The sequence below is a fragment of the Capsella rubella genome, unplaced genomic scaffold (genome assembly GCF_000375325.1).
Source record: "Capsella rubella cultivar Monte Gargano unplaced genomic scaffold, Caprub1_0 scaffold_2, whole genome shotgun sequence".
NCBI classification, from domain to species: domain Eukaryota; kingdom Viridiplantae; phylum Streptophyta; class Magnoliopsida; order Brassicales; family Brassicaceae; genus Capsella; species Capsella rubella.
The window spans coordinates 8,393,954-8,414,623 of record NW_006238922.1 but is presented as its reverse complement, the minus strand read 5'-3'; the positions used below and the strand labels follow the sequence as shown (position 1 = coordinate 8,414,623).

Below are 20,670 nucleotides of genomic sequence, written 5' to 3'. Positions count from 1 at the left end.
GACTCATTACTTTGCTTTGGAATCGTTTAGTCAATGATCTGACAGTTCTTCCCCATATGCCCTTATGAAGATCAGACAAAGACGAAGCTTCTCAAGTTCAGCTTCTTATAGAGCTCTTGTGCTTCAGTTTGTTTAGATGTGTCTGTGTGTATCTCATATCAGTTTGTGTTTGAGTTTCTTGAATCAAACTTATCAGTTTGTGTAAGCAAGTGTTGTTCTTTACATATCAGTTGTTCTTAGGGTAATTTATGATTGTTTGATTCGGAAACTCCATGTTTAGCAGTGTGTATATCTTGATGGAGTGCAGGTGTTATTCAACTACGTTCTAATGCAATGTGGTATTTTCCTAAGATGATTTGGTGCCTTGTTTGATTCTGGGATTGAAAGTGGATTTGTTCTTAGCTGAATATTAGCGTTGTGATGTGTTTTTGGTGTGGGATCTGTTGAGACTGTTCTTGGTAGTGAGTAGTGCATTCAACATAAGTGTAATCTAATTGCTATCAATTTTTTTACCTTTAACTCTGTTACTCCATCAAGGTTTTAATCTTGTGAAATGTGTTGGCTCTGTTTTGGCTTTGTGTGTAGATGGCAGACCCTTTAACTGCCTTGATGTATGCGGTACAAGTGATGAAGTTTCTCAAGAGTCTCACAGAGAAAACTGCGAGAGAAAGGGAAACTTCATCTTCTGGGGTCGAGAGAATAGGCAACAATGAAGTTGAAGTTAGCAAGAAGGAAGAAGACAGAAAAGAAGAAGAAGAAGAAGAATAAGATGGTATGTTCATTATTAACTATTAAGGAGGAAGAAACTCTAGAGAGAATAAGAGTGGCTGCTAATGATAGAGCTGTGCAGTCATGTAGTTTGTTGTTGAATGTTGCTATGATATGAGACTAACTTTGTGGGAAGAACACCACAATTGTATTGTTTCTTTTTAAGTACCCCAAGTAGAATCCTACTAGTGGACACCAAATTTTTTCAAAGTTAATCTAAGAGGTGCTTAAGTTATTAATTGCAAAATATATTATATAAAATTTGATAAGTACTTTTCATGGGGATGACCACTGGATATGCTCTTATGGTTATAATTTGTGTTAGTTAGGTTTCACGTCTGATGAGCTTACTTTGTAATCATAAATACTTCTGTTTGTAATCAACTGGTGGTACTGGCTTATGTATGATATAAAGTTATAATACTTGTAGAAAAAAAAAAAAAAGTCTCATACTTTGTTCTAGATAGATGGGAGATTTACAGAGGATGAAGTGAATATGAGAATGTAAAGTTGTAAACAGAAAAGAGAATGCACTTAGAATAACAAACGAATAATTTAACTTACACAAAAGGAATGATATGTATAATGATTGACAAAATAAAAAGGAAAAGTTTAAATTACTCAGATAGGAACAAACCTATCAACAACACCAAACTTATGTTCTCTCTACTTAACAAAGGAAAAAAACAACTGAGTGTCTGAGCACTCTTGACAACAAACCAATAGTTATGGAAAGGTTCTTAATCTGTACAGTTTCTTCTTCTATAGTCAAAAACACTATATGTCATCATAGCACCTATGCAATGTACAAATCCGTCCTTCCCTCTCCTCTTTTAGTTCCTTACATAACCCCTCCGAATGAGGTATCTCAGTATAACTCTGAGAACAAAAGAGATAACAAGTTAAAAAGCTAAAAGAAGTTGCAGAGAAGATCATAAAAGTCATAAACATAGCAATTGAAAACTTACTTGCAGCCTGGTATGGAGCAAATGTTCTCTTGGCAATGGATGGCGTGAAACCTTACTGCCTGTGACATTCGGAGGCAAATAACACAATAATCTCCAGTCACTCTGCTTTCGCATTGTTTAATGTGACTGTACAATGATTTAACTAAGTTGCATTTAGGGTATGAGCACGACTCAGTAGAAGCCGGGGTGGTGAGGCGGCATTGATACGCATGCCCTAATGCGTTCATGAACTCTAGAACCTATCAGAGAGAGTAACAAAGTTGTTAAAACGAGTTAAAAGTTATAAAAAAAACACACCAAAAGAAGTAAATATGTTATCAAGACTTACATTTACCATACCACTTATAGGCACTGATCCATTAGCTGAAGGGAGTGAAGAGAAAAGATGATTATGACGAAGCGTAATGTTGTCGTTATAACATCCAATGCAAGCTCTGTAATCATGACAAAGCACACAAGGGAAGTAGAGCGTTGTCGGCGAAACATCTTTCTTGCAGTCCGTGCATGTGATGAGACTGGTGCTAGAGTTTTCAGAGCGACGATGGAGATGGTCCTTGTTCGATGCATGAAGATGGTGAAGTATCATCATCGAAGAATGCTTGGCACGTCGAAGTGTGTTGAACATGTAATTATTCTTTTGAGACAAAGCTAAGAACCCTTGTCTGCTTTCGAATATACTGTCTTCTAGGATGATATCATTATCCACTGTTGTAACTTTCACCAGCTCCTGTGGAAGTGAGAAACCAAACTTAAATTTAGTATAAAATGAGAGCTAATTAATTATAACAAATGAAAACTTAAAAGAAAGGCTAATAATTAAGTAACCTTTGTGAGATTATGCTTCTCTTCTTTATTGGGATCATATATGTGTTCACCAGGTAGCTCTTCTTTTGCATCATAGCAGCTTTCACAAAGATGAAGATTCTTGCATTTGTAGCAAAACCATCTCGATCCAGACAATATAGGTTTCAAGCAACGAGTGCATGAATAGTTCAGATCCACCACCAGGTGATATTCCTTCTCTTCGAGTACTTTTGTTTCAAGCTACACAAAACAGAAATGTTAAGTTAAAATAAAACATCCGCAAAAGTTTCCGAAAGAAGAAAGGTATCCAAAAGTTAAGTAAAATGAGATATACCTTTTGTATGAGGAGAATGTTTTTAACGTCAACAACATCAACACAACGACCCGTAGTTTTGTAATTCAAACACTTCAGTTTTCTTTTAGTAAGCGACTTCAACATCCTGGGCAACTCGTTGTTCTTATCTTTCTCGATTTTTTGAAGCTCACACTCAGCATGGTTGGACCAGAAACATCCTTCAAAGTAAGGCAACCGTGCAGCTGTCATGTTGGAGGTTGACTCCTCTGTCTGAACAAAGAACCGTTTATGCAAGTTTGTAATATTCATCACCACACCTTGCTCGACTGCTTTTTTAAGCATTGACTCGTACCTGCATTAATGGTTGTTTATGTCAAATACATACAGTTTTCCTCACAAGAACAATGAACAAAGGATATATATAGAACACTAACCATTGAAGAAGCTTCTTGTCAGTGGGGGTTTGCTGTGTCTTAGGATGAGAGTACATAATGTATTCTGTTCCAGGGTCTGGTGAACATGACCATATGTAACTCTTTGTGAAACCCCTAAGCTTACAGTACTCAAGGTATCCAATCTATCAGAGAAGAAAACAAAAAAAAATACACAGAAACATGTCAAAGTCAATAATAGTTTAAAGATAGCATTTAAGCACATATGAGTAGAAAGAGACAATGTATATTACCAATATTTCATGATAAACGAAAGTTCTCAGAGATTCTCCAGAGAATGTTTTTCTCTCTGGTCTAAAGTACTTGACTGAATCGAGATATACGATGTATGTGCTGCGTTGGTTAGGTTGGCTACATTCTGATCCAAACTCTTGGACAAGCAAAGCAAAGATGAATACATCAACACCATCTATTTTTTGAAATACGAGAATAGCCTGTAACATATCAAAATATTAATGACAAAGTAATTAGTAAGAGGTTTTGAAACTACATAAGTGGAACAAAACGTTTAAAGTCTCACCTTTGATCTGTAAGGGAACTCAGTAGGATAGTTTTCTCTCTGGAGCAAATCTGCAAGTGGTTTGTAGACGGTTGTGAGTTTGTCAGCAGAATACACAACTCTGAGAGTAAGAGCCTCTGGTTCAGGTACCTTGTAAAGAAAAAAAGTAACAAGTTCAGTACAAGAAACTAGGTTTCAAATGAACTGAATCTCAAATGATAGAAATTAAACCACAAGGTTCTTACATCATCTATGTTCTTCTTCAAAGCGTTTGCGGTTTGGCTTCTCTCTTCCCCAAGGCGCCTCTCTAGCCTTCTCTCTAGAAAGAAGCTGAGCATGGTTGCAGGCAGGTCTTTTGCTCTCCAATCTGCATTTTCAGGGACTGGCATGTTGTTGTTCACTTTACGCTCATCTAGTAAACATTTGGGACAAACATAGGTTGCTGTTTTGTCTTTGTCCTTAAGCATGTTGTACAGACCACATATCTGATGTTGCCATTTCTCGCAAGTTCCACACTGAATATACTGCTCAAACAAAAGTAACTTATAAGTAAGATTCCATAAAACAGAACTGAGAGATTAAGACCAAGAGATCAGAGATAGAGTTTAACCTGTTCCATAACTTGGTTGTCAGCGTTATTCCTCTTAACCATTTTGGATTTTGTGAAAGTGACTCCAGTTATTAACGTGACCTTGCTTGCTAAAGGGTGGTAACAAGGACGGCAGAGGTAAAGCTGAGCATCGCTTGTCACTTCCTCTTCCGCAGGGGTGTAATAGAAACCTTTGTCACCAACGCGGCGGTGGCATGATAAGCAGTATATTGGAGGTGGTGGAAACGAGAGTTTGCCATCGCCACACAAGTGACATGATTCCTCCTCGAGGTCAGACTTTTCTATATATAAGTTTACCTGATCACTTGACTTCGTGGTCAGGCTCGTTAAATGCAAGTTGATCTCCTCTTCTGTGAGGTTTTCAAGCAGTGAGACACCTGCCTTGTTACACCTTTGTGGAGACACTGTGCCAGCATTAGCCTCCGATGTTGTCCCTTCTTCCCATGTCATCAGCTCAATAGCCGCAGCAACTCCCTGTTTCTCATATTGATCCACGAACATTGTGTCTGCATTAACCTCAGGCGACTTTGTTCCTGCAATATATTCCATCATCTCCTCAATAGCAGCGTCACTAAATTCCGTATCCTCAAAACCTTCCAGTAGCTTCTCAAGGTCCTGCAGGGAAATTATGTCTACATTAACCTCAGAAGACTTGTTCCCTTCATTGCATGCCATCATCTCCTCAACAATAGGAGCACTAATTTCCATCTTCTCATGGTTCAGAGGCCTTTCCTCAGTCTCAATCATTTCTGTGTTGGGCATAAACAGATCATCAAAAGTAGAAACTTGAACAAACTTTTTTACTGGTTTTACCTGATTGCTAGCAACCAAAGGAGGATTGTTCTGCACATGATCTTGATTCATTACACCAGATGGTCCACTGTTAGAGGCTCCAACAACATCACAAACAGTACTCCCCAGCATTGTGGATGCATTTGAATATTTTCCAGCATTAAGAGGACCCTCCACAAATCTTGGTGGGGGAACAGGTTGAGCCGAGCCAAACATTTTTACTGGTTTCATATAATTGCTTGTATCCAAAAGAGGATTGTTCTGCATATCTTGCCTCATTACACCAGAAGGTCTGCTGTATTGGTTAGAGGCTCCAACAACAGCAGAAACGTTACTCCCGGGAGCCATTGTGGATGTATTTAAACATCTTCCAGCATCCTCAAATCTTGTCGGTGGAACAGGGTGAGCCGAACCAAACTTTGTTACTGGTTTCACCTGATTGCTTGTATCCAAAGGAGGATTGTTCTGCACATGACCTTGCTTCATTACACTAGAAGGCCCGCTGTATTGGTTAGAGGCTCCAACAACAGCACAAACGCTACTCCCCGGCATTGTGGATGCATTTAAACATCTTCCAGCATCAGAAAGACCATCCTCAAATCTTGGCGATGGAACTGCGTGAGAAGAGCCAGGATACGGGTCAAAAGAAGACATTGTGGATGTAGCTAAACGTCTTCCAGCATCAGGAGCAGGCTCCTCAAACCTTGGCGGTGGAGCATGTTGAGCAGAGCCAGGATAGGGCTGATAAATAGGCACTGTGGATGTAGTTAAACGTCTACCAGCATCAGAAGCAACCTCCTCAAACCTTGGTGGTGGAACATGTTGAGCAGAGCCAGGATAGGGCTCATGAGAAGCCGTTGTAAATGCATCTAAGCGTCTTCCAGCATCAGAAGCAGCCTCCTCAAACCTTGGTGGTGGAGCATGTTGAGCAGAGCCAGGATAGGGCTCAATAGAAGTCGCTGTGGATGCATTTAAACGTCTTCCAGCATCAGAAGCAGCCTCCTCAAATCTTGGCGGTGGAGCATGTTGAGCAGAGCCAGGATAGGGCTGATAAAAAGGCACTGTGGATGTAGTTAAACGTCTACCAACATCAGAAGCAGCCTCCTCAAATCTTGGCAGTGGAGCATGCTGAGTAGAGCCAGGATAGATTTGATAAGAAGGCATTGTGGATGTAGTTAAACGTCTACCAGCATCAGAAGCAGCCTCCTCAAATCTTGGCGGTGGAACAGAGTGAGCAGAGCGAGGACGAGGACAGGGCTCCTGATCAAACGGAGGCGTTATAAACCTTTCTAGTGGTTCCAAATGATTGCCAGTAATCACAGGAGGATTGTTCATCAGATGATCTTGGTTCATTACACCAGAAGGTCCACTGTATTGGTTAGAGGCTCCAACAACAGGACCAACACTACTCCCCGGGGCCATTGTGGATGTATTAAACCACCTTCCAGCATCAAGAGCAACCTGATCAAATCTTGGCGGTGGCATTGGGTGAGCCGGGCCAAAATAGGGCTGTCGTGTAAAAACACTCTCCCAAGGATTCTTAGGAACTTCGAATCGATATTGAACATCTGTCTGAGACCTTCTCGTTCCAAGATACTGGACTTCATCATCAGATCCATCATCACTCGGCTTTGGTGGATTCCTCTTCCTCAACCTCTGATCCAACGCATTGGATCTCTCTGGTGCACGAGACTTAGGTCTCGAGTTCCTTTTCCGTTTACGTGACGACGACGGCTCCATCTCAGATTACGAATGCTCCCTGCACGATTCAATCAACATGTCATGATCATGCACAAACGTAAACAAACAAAAAAGGATTATCTTGTTGCACAAGGTATACTCTAAATGTTGAAATTAAGATATAGAAATCCTCAACCTGAAAAAAACACAAATCTAAGCCATACTAGATTCCATAATTTCATGATCCAAGACAAAAACCTTTAATAAATATGTCAGATTTAATGCATTAGACAGATTCAACCATAATTTCTGGAGTTTAATGATCTAATTATGTATAATTGAGGTACTAGTACTACACAGACGAAGGATGAATTAGAAACCCTAAATCAGCTGCGTCAGCTACAATTCAACAAAGGCTGTGTAGTGTTTTGTTTTTGGTTACTACACAACCGAAGCATGACGAAGCCCTAAATTTCAACAAACGGGTCATCGTGATAATTCACGAATAGGTCGAAGAAGAAACCCAAAACCAAAAACCTAGCTAATAGAGTAAAGAAGAAGATAAAGAAGAAGGTGGAACCTTTACGTAAGCTAAGAGGACAAAACAAAGATATGTTGAAAGAGAGCTGACTTCGCTTGGTCTTTGTTGTTTACCTTATTTAGGGCTTCGGGAATTTCGATTTGTATTTAGGCTTTTTATTTAGAGATTTATGCGAATATATAGCAAAAATAAGAGATTAGAAATCAATGTAATAATGTAAATATTCAGAGATTTGGTTTTGTAATGATGATCAACAAATCAAGAGGGAGCTTTTTTACTCTTTCTTTTACTCTTTAAAAAGCCATTAAAGAACAAAAGTTTTCTCTCTAGATTTTGATCTCTGAATACCGTTTTTACAGTTGGTTGAAACTCGTTGCTTCACGCCCCTATTTATAGGATAAACGGATCAAGAAGATAAAAAAGTGCATTAAAACTAAATCTAAAGATTTTTGGAAACTCAATTAGTAGACAAGAATTTGTAATTAATACTTTTGATAAATTTTGTTGAATAAAGACTAAAATTTTCTTGAAACATTTTATTCAATGGATTGCAAATTAATTAATATACTACCAGCACACCACACTCTTTGAATAGATTTGTTATAAAGAAGAATAAATCTTACAAAATCTATGGAAACTAAATTATTAGAAATGAATTCAAAAATAATTGATGAGAAGTTTGAATAAAGTTTATTAATTTATTAGATTTCCAAATTCTTTGTTCTAAAATTTTATTCAATGGATTACAAAGTTATTTGATATAAATACCACATACTATATCACTACTGTACTCCATATTGTATGGTCTGAAAATTCAGAGAGACAAGATTGTAGCATGAGGACACATGTACTATTACGAAAACATAGTTTAATATTACCAGAAATATAGCAAGATTGATGTTGTTTTGTTTGATCTTGGCTTGTACGTTAAACGAATTTAATTTATCATTTCTTGGTAATGAGTAGTGGTCGGGACGAACTAGATTCACTGAGATGTGCTAGATTTTAGTAGAGACAAAACAAAAAAGATCTTACACATTGATTGACATGTTTACAACACCAAACTAGCAAGATCACGTTTCCAGTTTTTTAGGCCACGGACATAGCATTTGGTTCGAACAAAAACATGGTGCATAAGACCAATATGGGATTGTACACTTACTAATTAATTCATCTTCTGCTGCTAAATCTATATATGGGATCACTATCCTCCCTCTACTTTAGATTTGGATCATACAAAGAGTACAAATACCTCTCAGATATTGTGGATCCCGGGCTTCTTGGTACTGAACCGAACCCGTGGCCGTGATCATATCTAATGCCATACCTTGGAGGATAGCTTGAAGAAAGTTCAACACCTGGAGGGCACATCTGGTTTCTATAATCCTGTGGTCGACGGTGGTCATGATAAGATGTGTTATTCCTCTGTTCCCATAGCCACGAATCTGCGTTTTCTGGAATGGGTGCGTTAATCCCAGGAAACCCAACTGTCATTATCTTTCTTGGCTCTTGAGGGCTTACTTTCTCCAAGATTTCACCGTCCTCAATCTTAGCTTCTTCCTCTTCTTCAGTCTCTTCCTCACCAAATATAGTGATTCTTGAATGATCTTCTTCCTCTTCTACAGCTAAGACATAAACAAAAAGCAAAGACAGCCAAGTCATGAACAAAGATGCCTTTGATATGATGATGATGATGTATGACGGTGATGGGAGATTATGCAAGCTTACCTAAATATCCCGGTGGATATCCAATCTCTCGCATTCTGTGTAGCCATGGAGGAGGATCAAGTTCCTGGATAAAAACAAGAATTGCTTAATCAAGAAGCTCATTTCCTCTGGTCTAATTCCAATACAAGAAAAGAATTGATTGAAAATTACCTTTAGACCGAGAAGCTGACGTGTCTCTGCATCAAGTGAACCGGGCTTCAAGCCATCATATTTTCCACTTTGAGGGCTCTCATAATATCGGGATGGTATACGGGATCCAGGAGTCTGATTTCTTTTGCTTTTATGTTGCCTCCGAGCATTATTAACTGCTGATCGATCAAAAGGCTTTGGACATTCTCTCAAGGAATGACTGTACGCGCCGCAATTAAAGCAGCGAGGAGGATCATCAATAATCTCCAAGCCTCTAGAACAATAAAGACAATCAAAATAAATAAAAAGAATGCACAAAATAGATACTAGAGTGTCAATAGTAAATTCACTCCCATTTATGTCACAAGTAAAACGAAATAAGATATCCGGATAAAGCTAGAAACAGTAGGAAACACCACAAATCTAGATTTGTTTACCCTTCCAAGTTATTTGAACCAGCGGCTGAATCTAAACCAATTGTAAATCCACGGTTATAAAGAGGAGTGGTGCTACTTTCCACAGGAACAAACTTCTTCGAAGAACTGTCACCAGTTTGGTAGTCTAACCAAAATGACTGCACAAACAATAATGTATCTATTAGTAAGGATTTCGTACAACCTGAAGACATCAAGCTTTGATATGCTCGAAAAAACACTTTCACTCACTACAGATGATGTCTTCTGCAATCCCACACGCAAAGCAGGAAAATATGTCTCATCACCAGATTCTAGTACTAGTTCTTGATCCTGATCATATAGCAAATGACATTGTTTTAGCTTAGGTTATAGCATGTAATATTAAAAAAAGTGTATCTGCACAGTTGCTAGATTTCGTTTACAGTCATTCTTTCAATAACAACTTGAAACTGATCGAGTTTTGCAAAACAATCAGAAGACCTACAAAAAAATCATAGCTACATACCTCGGACAAAGAATTTTGTTCTGCCTCCCATTCTGACCATTTCTGTAATAAGCTTTCCAGCTTCTGCTTACTAGCTCTGAAAGATGCAGGAGACAAGAATAAAAATAAGTAACAATTACATGATGACAGCAATGTTTGAGCATTCAAATGTTAAAATTTACTTGTGGTCGAGTTAAGAGTCTTCGTTTCACCTAACCTTGTTAAGTGACTATAAGTAACATGGACTGAAGGTTCCTGTTCCCCGGAGGTTGTTCTGGATCTTTTAACACCAGATTTAGCTGACACATGTAATTATGGAAAACAAAGAAAGAATACATAATCACATGCATTAAAATCTCAGAGCATATGATGATTAAACATGTTCAAATTCCATGTCAATGATAAAGAGTAACTAACTATACTCGACAAAGAGGTTTAAGAAACGCATGCATTTGCTAACCTTCAACATAAAAAAAAAAAAATAAGGATACAACTAACATCCACTTTCACGGTTTCAACACTCACATTGACCGCATCCTCCCTAACCTCCACTCTTGATGTTTCCCCTGAAAACTGGCCAGACACATTTCTAAAATCATCTTCTGTTAGATCCATGTCTTCCTCCATGTCTATATTCAATTCCCCATCCACAGCTGATAAAGTCAAGAATAACAAATACATGAGATAAATCCCAAAAACTATTCCTTATTCAAATAAAACTATCAGACAAAACTCCTTGGAAACTCTGAGTATCAAAGCTCAAAGCTTTTCCCTCAGTTTTAACCGATAAACTCTTCTAAGCTTTCTCTAACTTGAGTTTCACAAACGAGACCTTATCCTTATTTATAGTTAAACGTAAAAGTAAAGAAATGGAAACTTGATAAAACATCCAAAAACAGTAGACACAAAGAATACATATCAATATAAAAATGGACCTCAGGTGATTTGTTTCTGACCTTCCAAACAAGAGCCGCTTGAAGCTTCCATGTTAAATAAGACGTTTATCTATTATCTCCTAAAAAAAGTATCACTAATCATCCACCAACGACAACCCTGCAAAACAAAAGCAAATACCAATAAGAAAACAAGAAAAAACTAAACAATAAATAGATACAATTCCAAAAACTCAAAATATCATTCAGAATCCAGATGTAAACATAGCAAATGAAATTGTCAGGACTTATCAAGAATCCAATCCTCAGTCTACAAAAAAAATTCCAACTTCTTAGAGCTAGTGAACTCAATCACAGCTCATATTGTGTTCACCAAAACCCAATTCACAAAAAAAAAAAATGAAAACTTGAAGCAACAAGAATCAAAAGTGTCTCACTTAAAACCCTTCACCATCCCTATTCAATCAAAAGTGTTCTGTTCACACTAAGAATCTCACTATCCTCAAGTCGATACCCTCACCATAAACTAACTCAAAAAGGTACAATATATAAAACTATGAAACTAAAAGGAATATGAAACCACACGAACTCGCAAATCCAGATACTTCGAGCTCGTCATTTCAAATCAAAGCTCATATTGCTTCCCCAAAACCCAATTGACAATAAAAATGAAAACTTGAATCAACAAGAATCAAAAGTGTCACACTTTAAACCCCTTTCTCTATACCTTTTCAATCAAATTTGTGAAACAGCATTAGGGCTGAAGAATTTTACAAGTTCACAGCAAGAATCATGTAGTATAGAGTAAATGAGAGGTACCCAATGGACAAAACTTGGGAAATTGAAGGGAATATGAAACGACGCGAAGCGAGAGATGTAATAAAGTCTTCACCTTTTTCAACGGGAAACAAAAATTGTGAGTGGCGATGATGATAGATCTGTGGGGGGGGATTCAAAAGAGAGGCTTTTTCCTTTTTATTTGTCCGCTCAAGAACAATGACAAAATCATCCAGTGTAACGAAGTCCACCGTAACTATTATGTACCAATTTAAACACAAAGGCCAAAACCAAAAACTCATTCAGTTGCCATGGTCTCAATTCTAATGGGCCTACTAAATAAACGAAGGTTAAGATCCAATTAAATGATTATAAGGCCCAAAAGCAAATATGAATTTTTTTTCTTTTCTTTTTTCTCTCAATCAAGTACTTATACAAAAAAATTTTTTTTGGATTTAAGGTTAAACTCATACAAAGTTAGGAATCAAAAACTAATATAATTTTTTCTAATAATTTTAGGTAAAAATATCGTAATTTATCTATTCTTAGAAAGAGAGATATTAAATAATATTTTAATTACAAAATATATATATATCTAGAAATTGTTAGATCGGACATTTGAGATAGTTTAGTCGTAAAATATAAAATATTTAACTTTTCTAAATGAAAAAGCTAAAATAACCCTAATTTGATTAAGAACTTGAACTTTGAATTTTGGATCCTCTTCTCTTATGCTTGGACTAATAACATCCAATGAATTCAGCTTCATAAACGATTCTTTACATTTATTTAATTCAAAAAGTCTCTTATTAGCAGCAACAGTCTAATATTATTCTATTAAAATGTTTAATTTCAATCTATCCACATTTCTAGGAAAATTTCCGTTGAAAATTAATATATTTCTAAAACTTAGACAAAAAAAAAAAAAAAAAAACAGGCGAATCAAGAATTGAAAAAGTAACCAATTTGAACTTTTTTGTTGTTGTTGTTGTTCTTATGGATTTGTGTATATGTTGACAGCTGACCAAAAATGTATATAGATAGCTGTTTGCATAATGATGTGTACGCAACTGCACATGTTTCATGCTTGTAACTAGTTATTCTTCATAATATACACTTTTTCATTTGTCGATACAAAAATATACAAATGTGAAATCAGAAGTCGCGTAGTATTGTGGTAACCGATACTTTCAACAAGACCACACACAATTTTTCAACTCCTTTAATTTTGTGTCCTCACAAAATTGCGTATAACTTTTAAATTGAGTTTGAAGATTATTTTTTCTTCACTAATGTTTTACGTTTAGGATCTTAATCTTACATTGGGATGTTAATTCTTACATTTTATGGTAGAAATTTTATAAGTTTCAGTGATCATATCTTGAAAATTTATTTTCCACATGAACAATTCTACTTGGAAAGTTAGAATTATCCTTGTGATAAACATCATGCAAGATCTTTTCGACTTACTACACAAGATTTTCTATCTTATTAAAGATATATCTATATGGTATGCTATTCATCTTTCATATTCATGAGATAGATCACTATATAGAACTTTGCTAAAAAGATACATAATGTATTAAACAAGAACCATTATTTGGTGTTAGCTTTTTGTCATCAGTGTTAGCTTTTTTGTCATCAGTGTTAGCTTTTTAAAATCTGAATATTTGATTGTACTAAACTAAACCATATATAGTACTAAAATAATAACCAAAAAATAAGATATAAAGGTCACGAGACTCACATAGTCACAAGTCTCACAACCTTTGACATCAGCCTCCACCACACACACACACACACACACACAAACAAATATTAATAAAAATATATATATTTTATATGTGTATATATTAATATTCTCCTCTATTCCATATTCTCCATTTTCATCTTCTTCTCTCAATATCTCCAAGTCACACTATCAAGAGGTTCCATATCTTATACTCTCTCTCTTTCTTGCCTCTTTTCTGAGATATATTCCTTGTTGATATGAATATATGTATCTCTAGTTCAATCTTTTTATCTTGCAAATTAGTTACAAATAAAAAAGGATAAAGATCTTTGAAACTTTATGTTAAGATTTATCTTTATACTATAGTCTTACAATATTCTTGTATTAATTTCATCTACAAGTGAGTCGTATACGCTAATAATATATAGTAATTAAGCACACAAATCTACACTTACTTTATGTAATTGGAAGATCTAATTAGATTCTTTCTTCAGGTTTTCTACAAATAGATTAGATGGTGGTGAGGATGAGACTAGGGAAGATTGTGGAAGGCTTGAAGTCGAAGATAAAGACTGGTTTAAGGATGAGGAAGAGATCATCATTATCATCATCATCATATTCATCTAATTCATCATCATCATCATCATCATCATCATCGTATGAGAAGATAGAGAAGAGTGAGAGCATGAGATTTGAGTTGAGAAGCAGAAAGGCACACAAAATTATCCAAGAAACCCTTCAAATTGCCGACTCTCCCAAATCAAGAACTTATGCTTTCTGATATATAAGTCATCTCTCTTTTTTAACATCCAAAACATATTCATACATACGTACGAATTTGTGTGTACGCATCTGTTTATACATATCATATCTTATAAGATTGTACGTGTGTATGTATGTATGACAGTATGAAAGGTTATTATATGTGTGATGTGATGGACCTTATCTCTTATCTTTGCAAAATAATCATAATTAGGTGATTACATCAATATATATAGTCATGATTCTGCTTTAATTAGTTGTATCTAAAAGAAAGAAAAGTATATATATATCTCTCTCGATTTTACTAATTTCTTTTTCAAGTTACGGAATTCAAGAGTTTGGGGATGTGAATATTCACAAAAAGTTTATACATTTTTACAAGGTTTACCATAATAAGGGTATAAAAATATATACCTTGAATTATATCATTGACGATATTATTGAAATACTGATTCTTCTTGGGAGAAAAAAACTTATAAGAAAATATTATTATTGTTGAAACACAATTTTATCAGCCAAGTTACGTTTCTCATTTTGTTTAGGAGATAGATAACAATGAGATTTCAAATCAGAATTTTGTGCATGTAGTGGAGACTAAAGTTGAGTTATTTGACCTTTCAGAACCATAAACCAAAACCACAAAAATACACACATTTTTAAAAATACTTTCAGAACAGTAAAATTCACTTTGTCTTTTATTATTTGTTTTATTAACATTCTCTATGTCTTTTAATAGTCAAAATATTTGTAGAACCACAAATGTAATATATCTCTTATATATGTTCAAAAAGTACGTAAAAGAAATAAAAATAATTAATTACGATCACATATATGAAAGTTGTTACATGAGTTTCTTTCCAATGTCAGCATCATGCCTTCTACGTAAGTCGTTTGTGATGTGTTGTTAAAACATATTTAAACATCATTTCTGATGTGTTGTTCAACCAATACTTTGAAATTTTATGTCATAATTCCTCATATTTATCTGGTAAAATATCACAATCTCAGTACAAATAAATATTATTTTCATAGATTGAAATTTATGTGGCAATCTAAATACAAATTTTGTTATTTTTGCTAAAAGTGATACAAAGTATATAATTGCCGACAAAATAAGGAACTCATCAGATTTGTCGAGGTTTTGTTTTGTTTTGTATTGTCAGTTCTTCTGGCGTATCTCAACCTAACAAAAATTAATTTTTATTAGAATAGTCACAATATATTAATTAACATGACATACAAAAAGCAAGTGTTTCTAAATTTGTATTAAGGGTCATTGGTCTATATATAATCTTTCTCGACCTATATATGATAAGTTTTATTAATACATTATAATACATGTGATATATTAACTAACAGATTTTACCAATTAAGTAACAAACAAAAGAAGGAAACACTTCTTGAATATTACTAGATATAGAGATAAAAGATTAAGTAATTCGAAAACATCCATTAAAGTAAAATAATCATGAGTAATGTATATGATTTGTGTGGCTTATATTGAAAAGAAATAAAGTTAACAATTACGATTTTTTTTTTTTTTTTCGGTTTTGTAGAAAGATTGATACAAAACTTAATAAACAATTTGACGTAAGTGGTGCATATATGTCGTTATGTAATTGACTCTTCATAAACCTAAAAAAGAGGTTGAGACATAATAGAGGTTGCTTAAGTAGGTGGAAGAGAGACATACATGCCCATGCCTATACATTACTACAAACCAAATCTTACATACCAAATCCTCTCTCTTTTTTATTTTAAAACATTGAGATTTATATTATAGATTCAAGAAGTTCTCGTGGAATGGAACAAGGCATGGCAAAAATAGGTCCCCGATTGTATAAAAAGGACAAGAGATAGAGAATATTACTACACAACACTAAGATCCAACAGTGTGAGGACACTTAGTCTTTATGAATGACAAAAACAAGCACAGTGTGAGGACAAATTCTCACCATTTATTCCACCTTACATGCATCTATAACAAAACCAATGCAAGCTCTACATATTTGAGGAAGAAGACAACAATTATTTTTATATAATAAAAGTTATAAGAAGAATTTGGAAACATCAAGGCACATGAAAATGATAATTCAATGATATCGTTCACATGATATGTTTTGGTTATACAATCCACAAGTTTTGTGAGAGGGAGAGATAGATGTGTCAATTAAGTCGGTCGTCCTCAATCGTCGTCTAAGAGATCAGTTGGTAACAGTTTGTCCTATAGGAAGGTTGTTAAAGGGTGAGGTCTGAGGTCTTGGGTTCGAGAAATATCAAACGCACCAATAACCTACCTGGTAGGTCAGAGAGCTGTGGACCAGATTTGAGCCTACATGAAAGAGGTTAGGGACGATGCACTGTAGAGGTTAGAGACGATGCACTGCAGCGCATGGGCGGGTTGTTACATAAAAGGCTTAGTTGAGTTACATATTATTTTCGCATCTCATTTCTTTTGAACTATAATATACAGTTATCTTGCAATTTTAGTCTCGTAGATTTTAGGAATGATTATTATTTTTACCTTTAAGTACCAAAACAATCTTAAGGGAAAAATATATCTTTTAATTTTTTTTGTTGATTTGTATAGAAACCAAACGAGTCCTCATTTAGTAATTTTAGTGGTTGGAAAACAACTAATTTTGCATAGAGCAAGTGAAGAAGTATCAGGATAAATGAAAACTATAGTTGGTTCATTTTAGAGAAAGAGGCTAAGAAGATCTTTTCTCTTTGCGATGTGATCTTGTGACAAAGATCTTTTCTTATTTACGTTCTTTGGTTTTTTTAGTCGGCATGACAATATAAGTTATATAACTACACAAAAAAAAAACTTTGATTTTGATACACAGTCCTACCAAATTTGGCAAACGAAAATCACATACAATTTTGAACTAATTATCCTATACTATACGAAAACATCCCAAACTCCGATTATCATTTATGTCGGAAAATACTTACAAATTTCCGACATAAATTTTGAAATTAATATGAAAAACTTTGTCTAGTTTCCGATTTACGGATTTAATGCTAGCAAATTATGTTTAGATTTATCATAATATTTAGTAATAGTCAAAAAGAGTATTTTAAAAACCACAAACTTATAACTTGTGCCCTAATAACCACACAATCTTAAATTTCAACAGCATAAGACCCTACGAAATATAAGAATCAATACCCCATGTGATGTGATTAACCACTCTCCAGGAAACGTTTATGTACGCCTCATCATGCAATTGTGTTTTTCCCACTTTTTCAAGATTATTAATAAAAACGTCTTTAGCTCTATACTAGAGATTAAATTTTATAAATGATAAATTAAAAATGGTCCCGTCCCTATAAACGATTTGGTCCCGTCTTATCATGCAACTACTCGAGAGACATAAAGTTCAAATATTAAAAATCTTTAGAATAACTATTTGCCTATACTTTGGAACAAAACATTTTGTTATGTTTAATCCAATATACTGCTGATGAAGTTACAAGTTTGTGTTGGTAAGAAATGAAGCAACGGTTTACGTGGTTTTATGCTACGTAGATGCTGAACGTTGTTCAAAGTTCGTGTAGTTAGGGGCTGCAACATTTGATTTGGCTGGTTTAGAATTCAATTGTCAAACTTTGGTAGGGTTGCAAATTGAAACACCCACGTATCACTGAGCAGCTGTTTTAGTTCGGTCAGTTTGGTTTAAATCCTGTTTGCACATAAGAATTTTTCAATTTTCTTATCATGCAATGAATCTTAACGAGTTAACAGAACAAAGAATGAAGATATATATTCACATTAAGATCAAAACGACTTGAAAAATCCAATATTCAAATCTTTACACATGCTTCAACTTGTTTTCAAATAACATCGAGAAGAAGAATCGTTTTACTCGTACTCGAATTGTACCTCCACATGAATGTATTTCCTCATGAGTTGAACAATGGACCATGTGAATGTCGCCAGAATCTGGCAATCTCCTTGTGTTTTGGTTTCTGAGACAACCCCATAAATGATCAGCTTCTTCAGGTTCGGACATCTTCTTAGCAACTCCTCCACCCAGATTGAGAATACATCATTGATCACGGTCCATCCGAGCTCCAGTACAGTCACGTTCACCAACTGAGTTGTCCCTTGCAAACTATAATGAGCAGCTCCATCTTTTAGGTCGTAGCTTAATGACAGATGTGTCAGTTGAGAGAAACCGGCAGCAATGGACTCGAGATCGATGATTTCATCATCATCATCAAATACCACATCCCATAGACGGAGTTTCCTCAGTTTCTGTGATCTTGAGATCATATGGTAGAACTTTGGCCAGACCATTGTAAAGTGATTGACATCAACTACTTCAAGGCTTTCGGATGTTTCCATGATATCAAGATGAATAACACTAACATCGTTGAGCTTGAAATGCTTCAAAGTCCCGTTTCCTATAAGCTCAAAAAGCTCGAGGACACAGTCTTTCATGTGCAAGAACTCAATACTATCAGCCTCCAAGATAAATTTATCCAAGCTAATCCCATCGAAATAAACACTCTTGAGCGTCGGGCTACTAAGTTCAATCGTCACTTGCGCATCCGACATTGCAATCTCGAGACTCACAAGTTCCAAACTCTCAATCATCGGACATGCACTGAGCAAAAGATTCAGATCCAAGGCTGAAATGCTGACATAACTCAACGAAAGGGATTTCAAACAAGGGAATCTCTGAAAACTTGGTTCAACACCAGTAATCGAATTATGAGCCAAAACCAACGCTTCAAGCTTTTGCCTCCCACAGATCTCAAGAATGTTAACATTAGGAGTGGTTCGAACATTATAAGACAACCGGCGCAAAGTGTCCCTAGTATACATAAGCCAAGCAATAACCGTGGCAGCCGAAAACTTATTCGCATCATCCATCATAACCGAAAGGCCTTGCAACCCCGTGGTTTGGAAAATGGTCTGAGTTATAAGGATCTCAAGACGATTCGTTGTAAGGTCCCGATAAAACGGCCAATCAGCGGAATTGAAAGAAAGCGCTTGAAGATGCTTACGACAAGCTTCACGCCATTTCCTACATGTAGCAGAAGCAATCACAACATCTCTAGCTCCTCCGAGACGTGAGAGTATGTTTCCAATAACTTCAACAGGGAGATAGTCCATAACTCTCAAAATAAGAGGATCAAATCAAAACCTCTTCCTTCAGATACTCAACAGCTACAATGGTAAAGATACAAAACAAGAGATTAAATAAATTAAATCAAACTGTAAACAAGAATCTCTCTCTCTCTCTCTATCTCTCTCGTTTCTACTGAAGACGCTAACATCAAATTCACAGAATTGGAAAATCATAGATCGAACAATACATCAGCAAGATTGTTTCGAAAGTAATCGTTGACTCTGGTTTCGGAAACAAAATCACCAGAAGCAAAGCTAAGAGTGTATCAGGTTACGAGAAAAATCGCGTGAATCTGTTGAAGATGAGGTAAGTTTCTATCGAAATTATACGAAATCAACCAATCGAAATTAATAGCGAAATGAAGAGGGGAAAAAGCGATAAACGAAGCAAAAATCAAATATATATTTACCGATTTTGGTTTTCCGGGAAGAAGAAAATGGCGGACGACGGTGGATCTGCGAGGAAGACGATCTGGTTTCTTAAGAGAGGAGACGACTTGAGGTTTTTTTTTTTTTTTTTTTTTTTTCCAATATTTTTCCGACAAATAAAAAGAAAATAAGTAATTAGTATTATTTGGGTGGGTAGGGTCGTGGACTCGTGGGGCGGGTTGTGAATGGTAAACGGCATCGTACTTTAGAAAAAAAAAGAAAAAAACTTTTTTTCAGGAAATTTGCTTTTCTACGATTTAATGTTTTTTTTTTTTTTTTTTTTTTTTTTTTTGTGAAAACAATTTATTGTTTTACAAAACTGACTTTTTGGGTTAGCCAGTTGGATTTGGAAATTTTCATTGAATTTGTTTTAATTTGATAGGGTTGGATCCGGATAATTAATATTGGAAAAAATTTCAGAAAAACATGAACATTGCAATTTTTTTTTTTTTAATAGAATTTTGTATGTGTTAGAAATATATTGCCAATTATGATTGATTTTCGAATTTAATACCGTGTATTTTTTAGCTTTTGTTAAATAAATCGCATTGTTAAGTAGTTTGATGAAACAAATTAGGTTTCGGCAAAATATCTGAACTCGGGAACCCGAACGGAACTCGACAAGAAATACATGAACCCATTTTATTACGATTCTGAAGAAACACCTGATCGATTCTTGTTCTCAATACCTAATAGGTATCATGTATTACCCGAATAGAACTCAGACTCGTGGGTATTTTTAAATACTCGAACACATTTACATATGTA

General features: G+C 35.4%; 3 protein-coding genes across 5 annotated transcripts; all 3 read right to left on the bottom strand.

The window, feature by feature from the left end:
- Positions 1-1,293: 1,293 nt before the first annotated feature.
- Positions 1,294-7,532, bottom strand: LOC17896182 (histone acetyltransferase HAC2). The gene is made up of 12 exons (XM_023787070.1): positions 7,449-7,532; positions 5,210-6,947; positions 4,397-5,011; positions 4,032-4,310; positions 3,808-3,936; positions 3,521-3,721; positions 3,270-3,412; positions 2,875-3,187; positions 2,562-2,780; positions 2,065-2,463; positions 1,737-1,975; positions 1,294-1,647 (listed from the first exon to the last, which is right to left on the bottom strand). The coding sequence occupies exons 2-12, from the start codon at positions 6,926-6,928 to the stop codon at positions 1,602-1,604; spliced, it is 4,302 nt and encodes a 1,433-aa protein (XP_023642838.1). The 5' UTR covers positions 6,929-6,947; positions 7,449-7,532; the 3' UTR covers positions 1,294-1,601.
- Positions 7,533-8,451: 919 nt separating this feature from the next.
- LOC17896476 (zinc finger CCHC domain-containing protein 8) lies at positions 8,452-12,023 on the bottom strand. Of its 3 annotated transcripts, XM_023787858.1 has the most exons (11): positions 11,952-12,023; positions 11,123-11,219; positions 10,658-10,819; positions 10,384-10,465; positions 10,188-10,263; positions 9,932-10,012; positions 9,704-9,840; positions 9,288-9,540; positions 9,138-9,201; positions 8,615-9,034; positions 8,452-8,583 (listed from the first exon to the last, which is right to left on the bottom strand). In XM_023787858.1, exons 2-10 carry the CDS (start codon positions 11,151-11,153, stop codon positions 8,625-8,627), a joined length of 1,296 nt encoding a protein of 431 aa, XP_023643626.1. In that variant the 5' UTR covers positions 11,154-11,219; positions 11,952-12,023; the 3' UTR covers positions 8,452-8,583; positions 8,615-8,624. The 3 variants fall into 3 exon arrangements, with proteins under 3 accessions (XP_023643626.1, XP_006302282.1, XP_023643625.1); XM_006302220.2 differs by having other exon boundaries at positions 8,452-9,034; XM_023787857.1 differs by having other exon boundaries at positions 8,452-9,034; positions 11,879-11,972.
- A 6,051-nt stretch (positions 12,024-18,074) lies between these two features.
- LOC17896274 (F-box/LRR-repeat protein At1g67190) lies at positions 18,075-19,993 on the bottom strand. The gene is made up of 2 exons (XM_006302250.2): positions 19,884-19,993; positions 18,075-19,512 (listed from the first exon to the last, which is right to left on the bottom strand). The coding sequence occupies exon 2, from the start codon at positions 19,456-19,458 to the stop codon at positions 18,199-18,201; it is 1,260 nt and encodes a 419-aa protein (XP_006302312.1). The 5' UTR covers positions 19,459-19,512; positions 19,884-19,993; the 3' UTR covers positions 18,075-18,198.
- Positions 19,994-20,670: the final 677 nt, after the last annotated feature.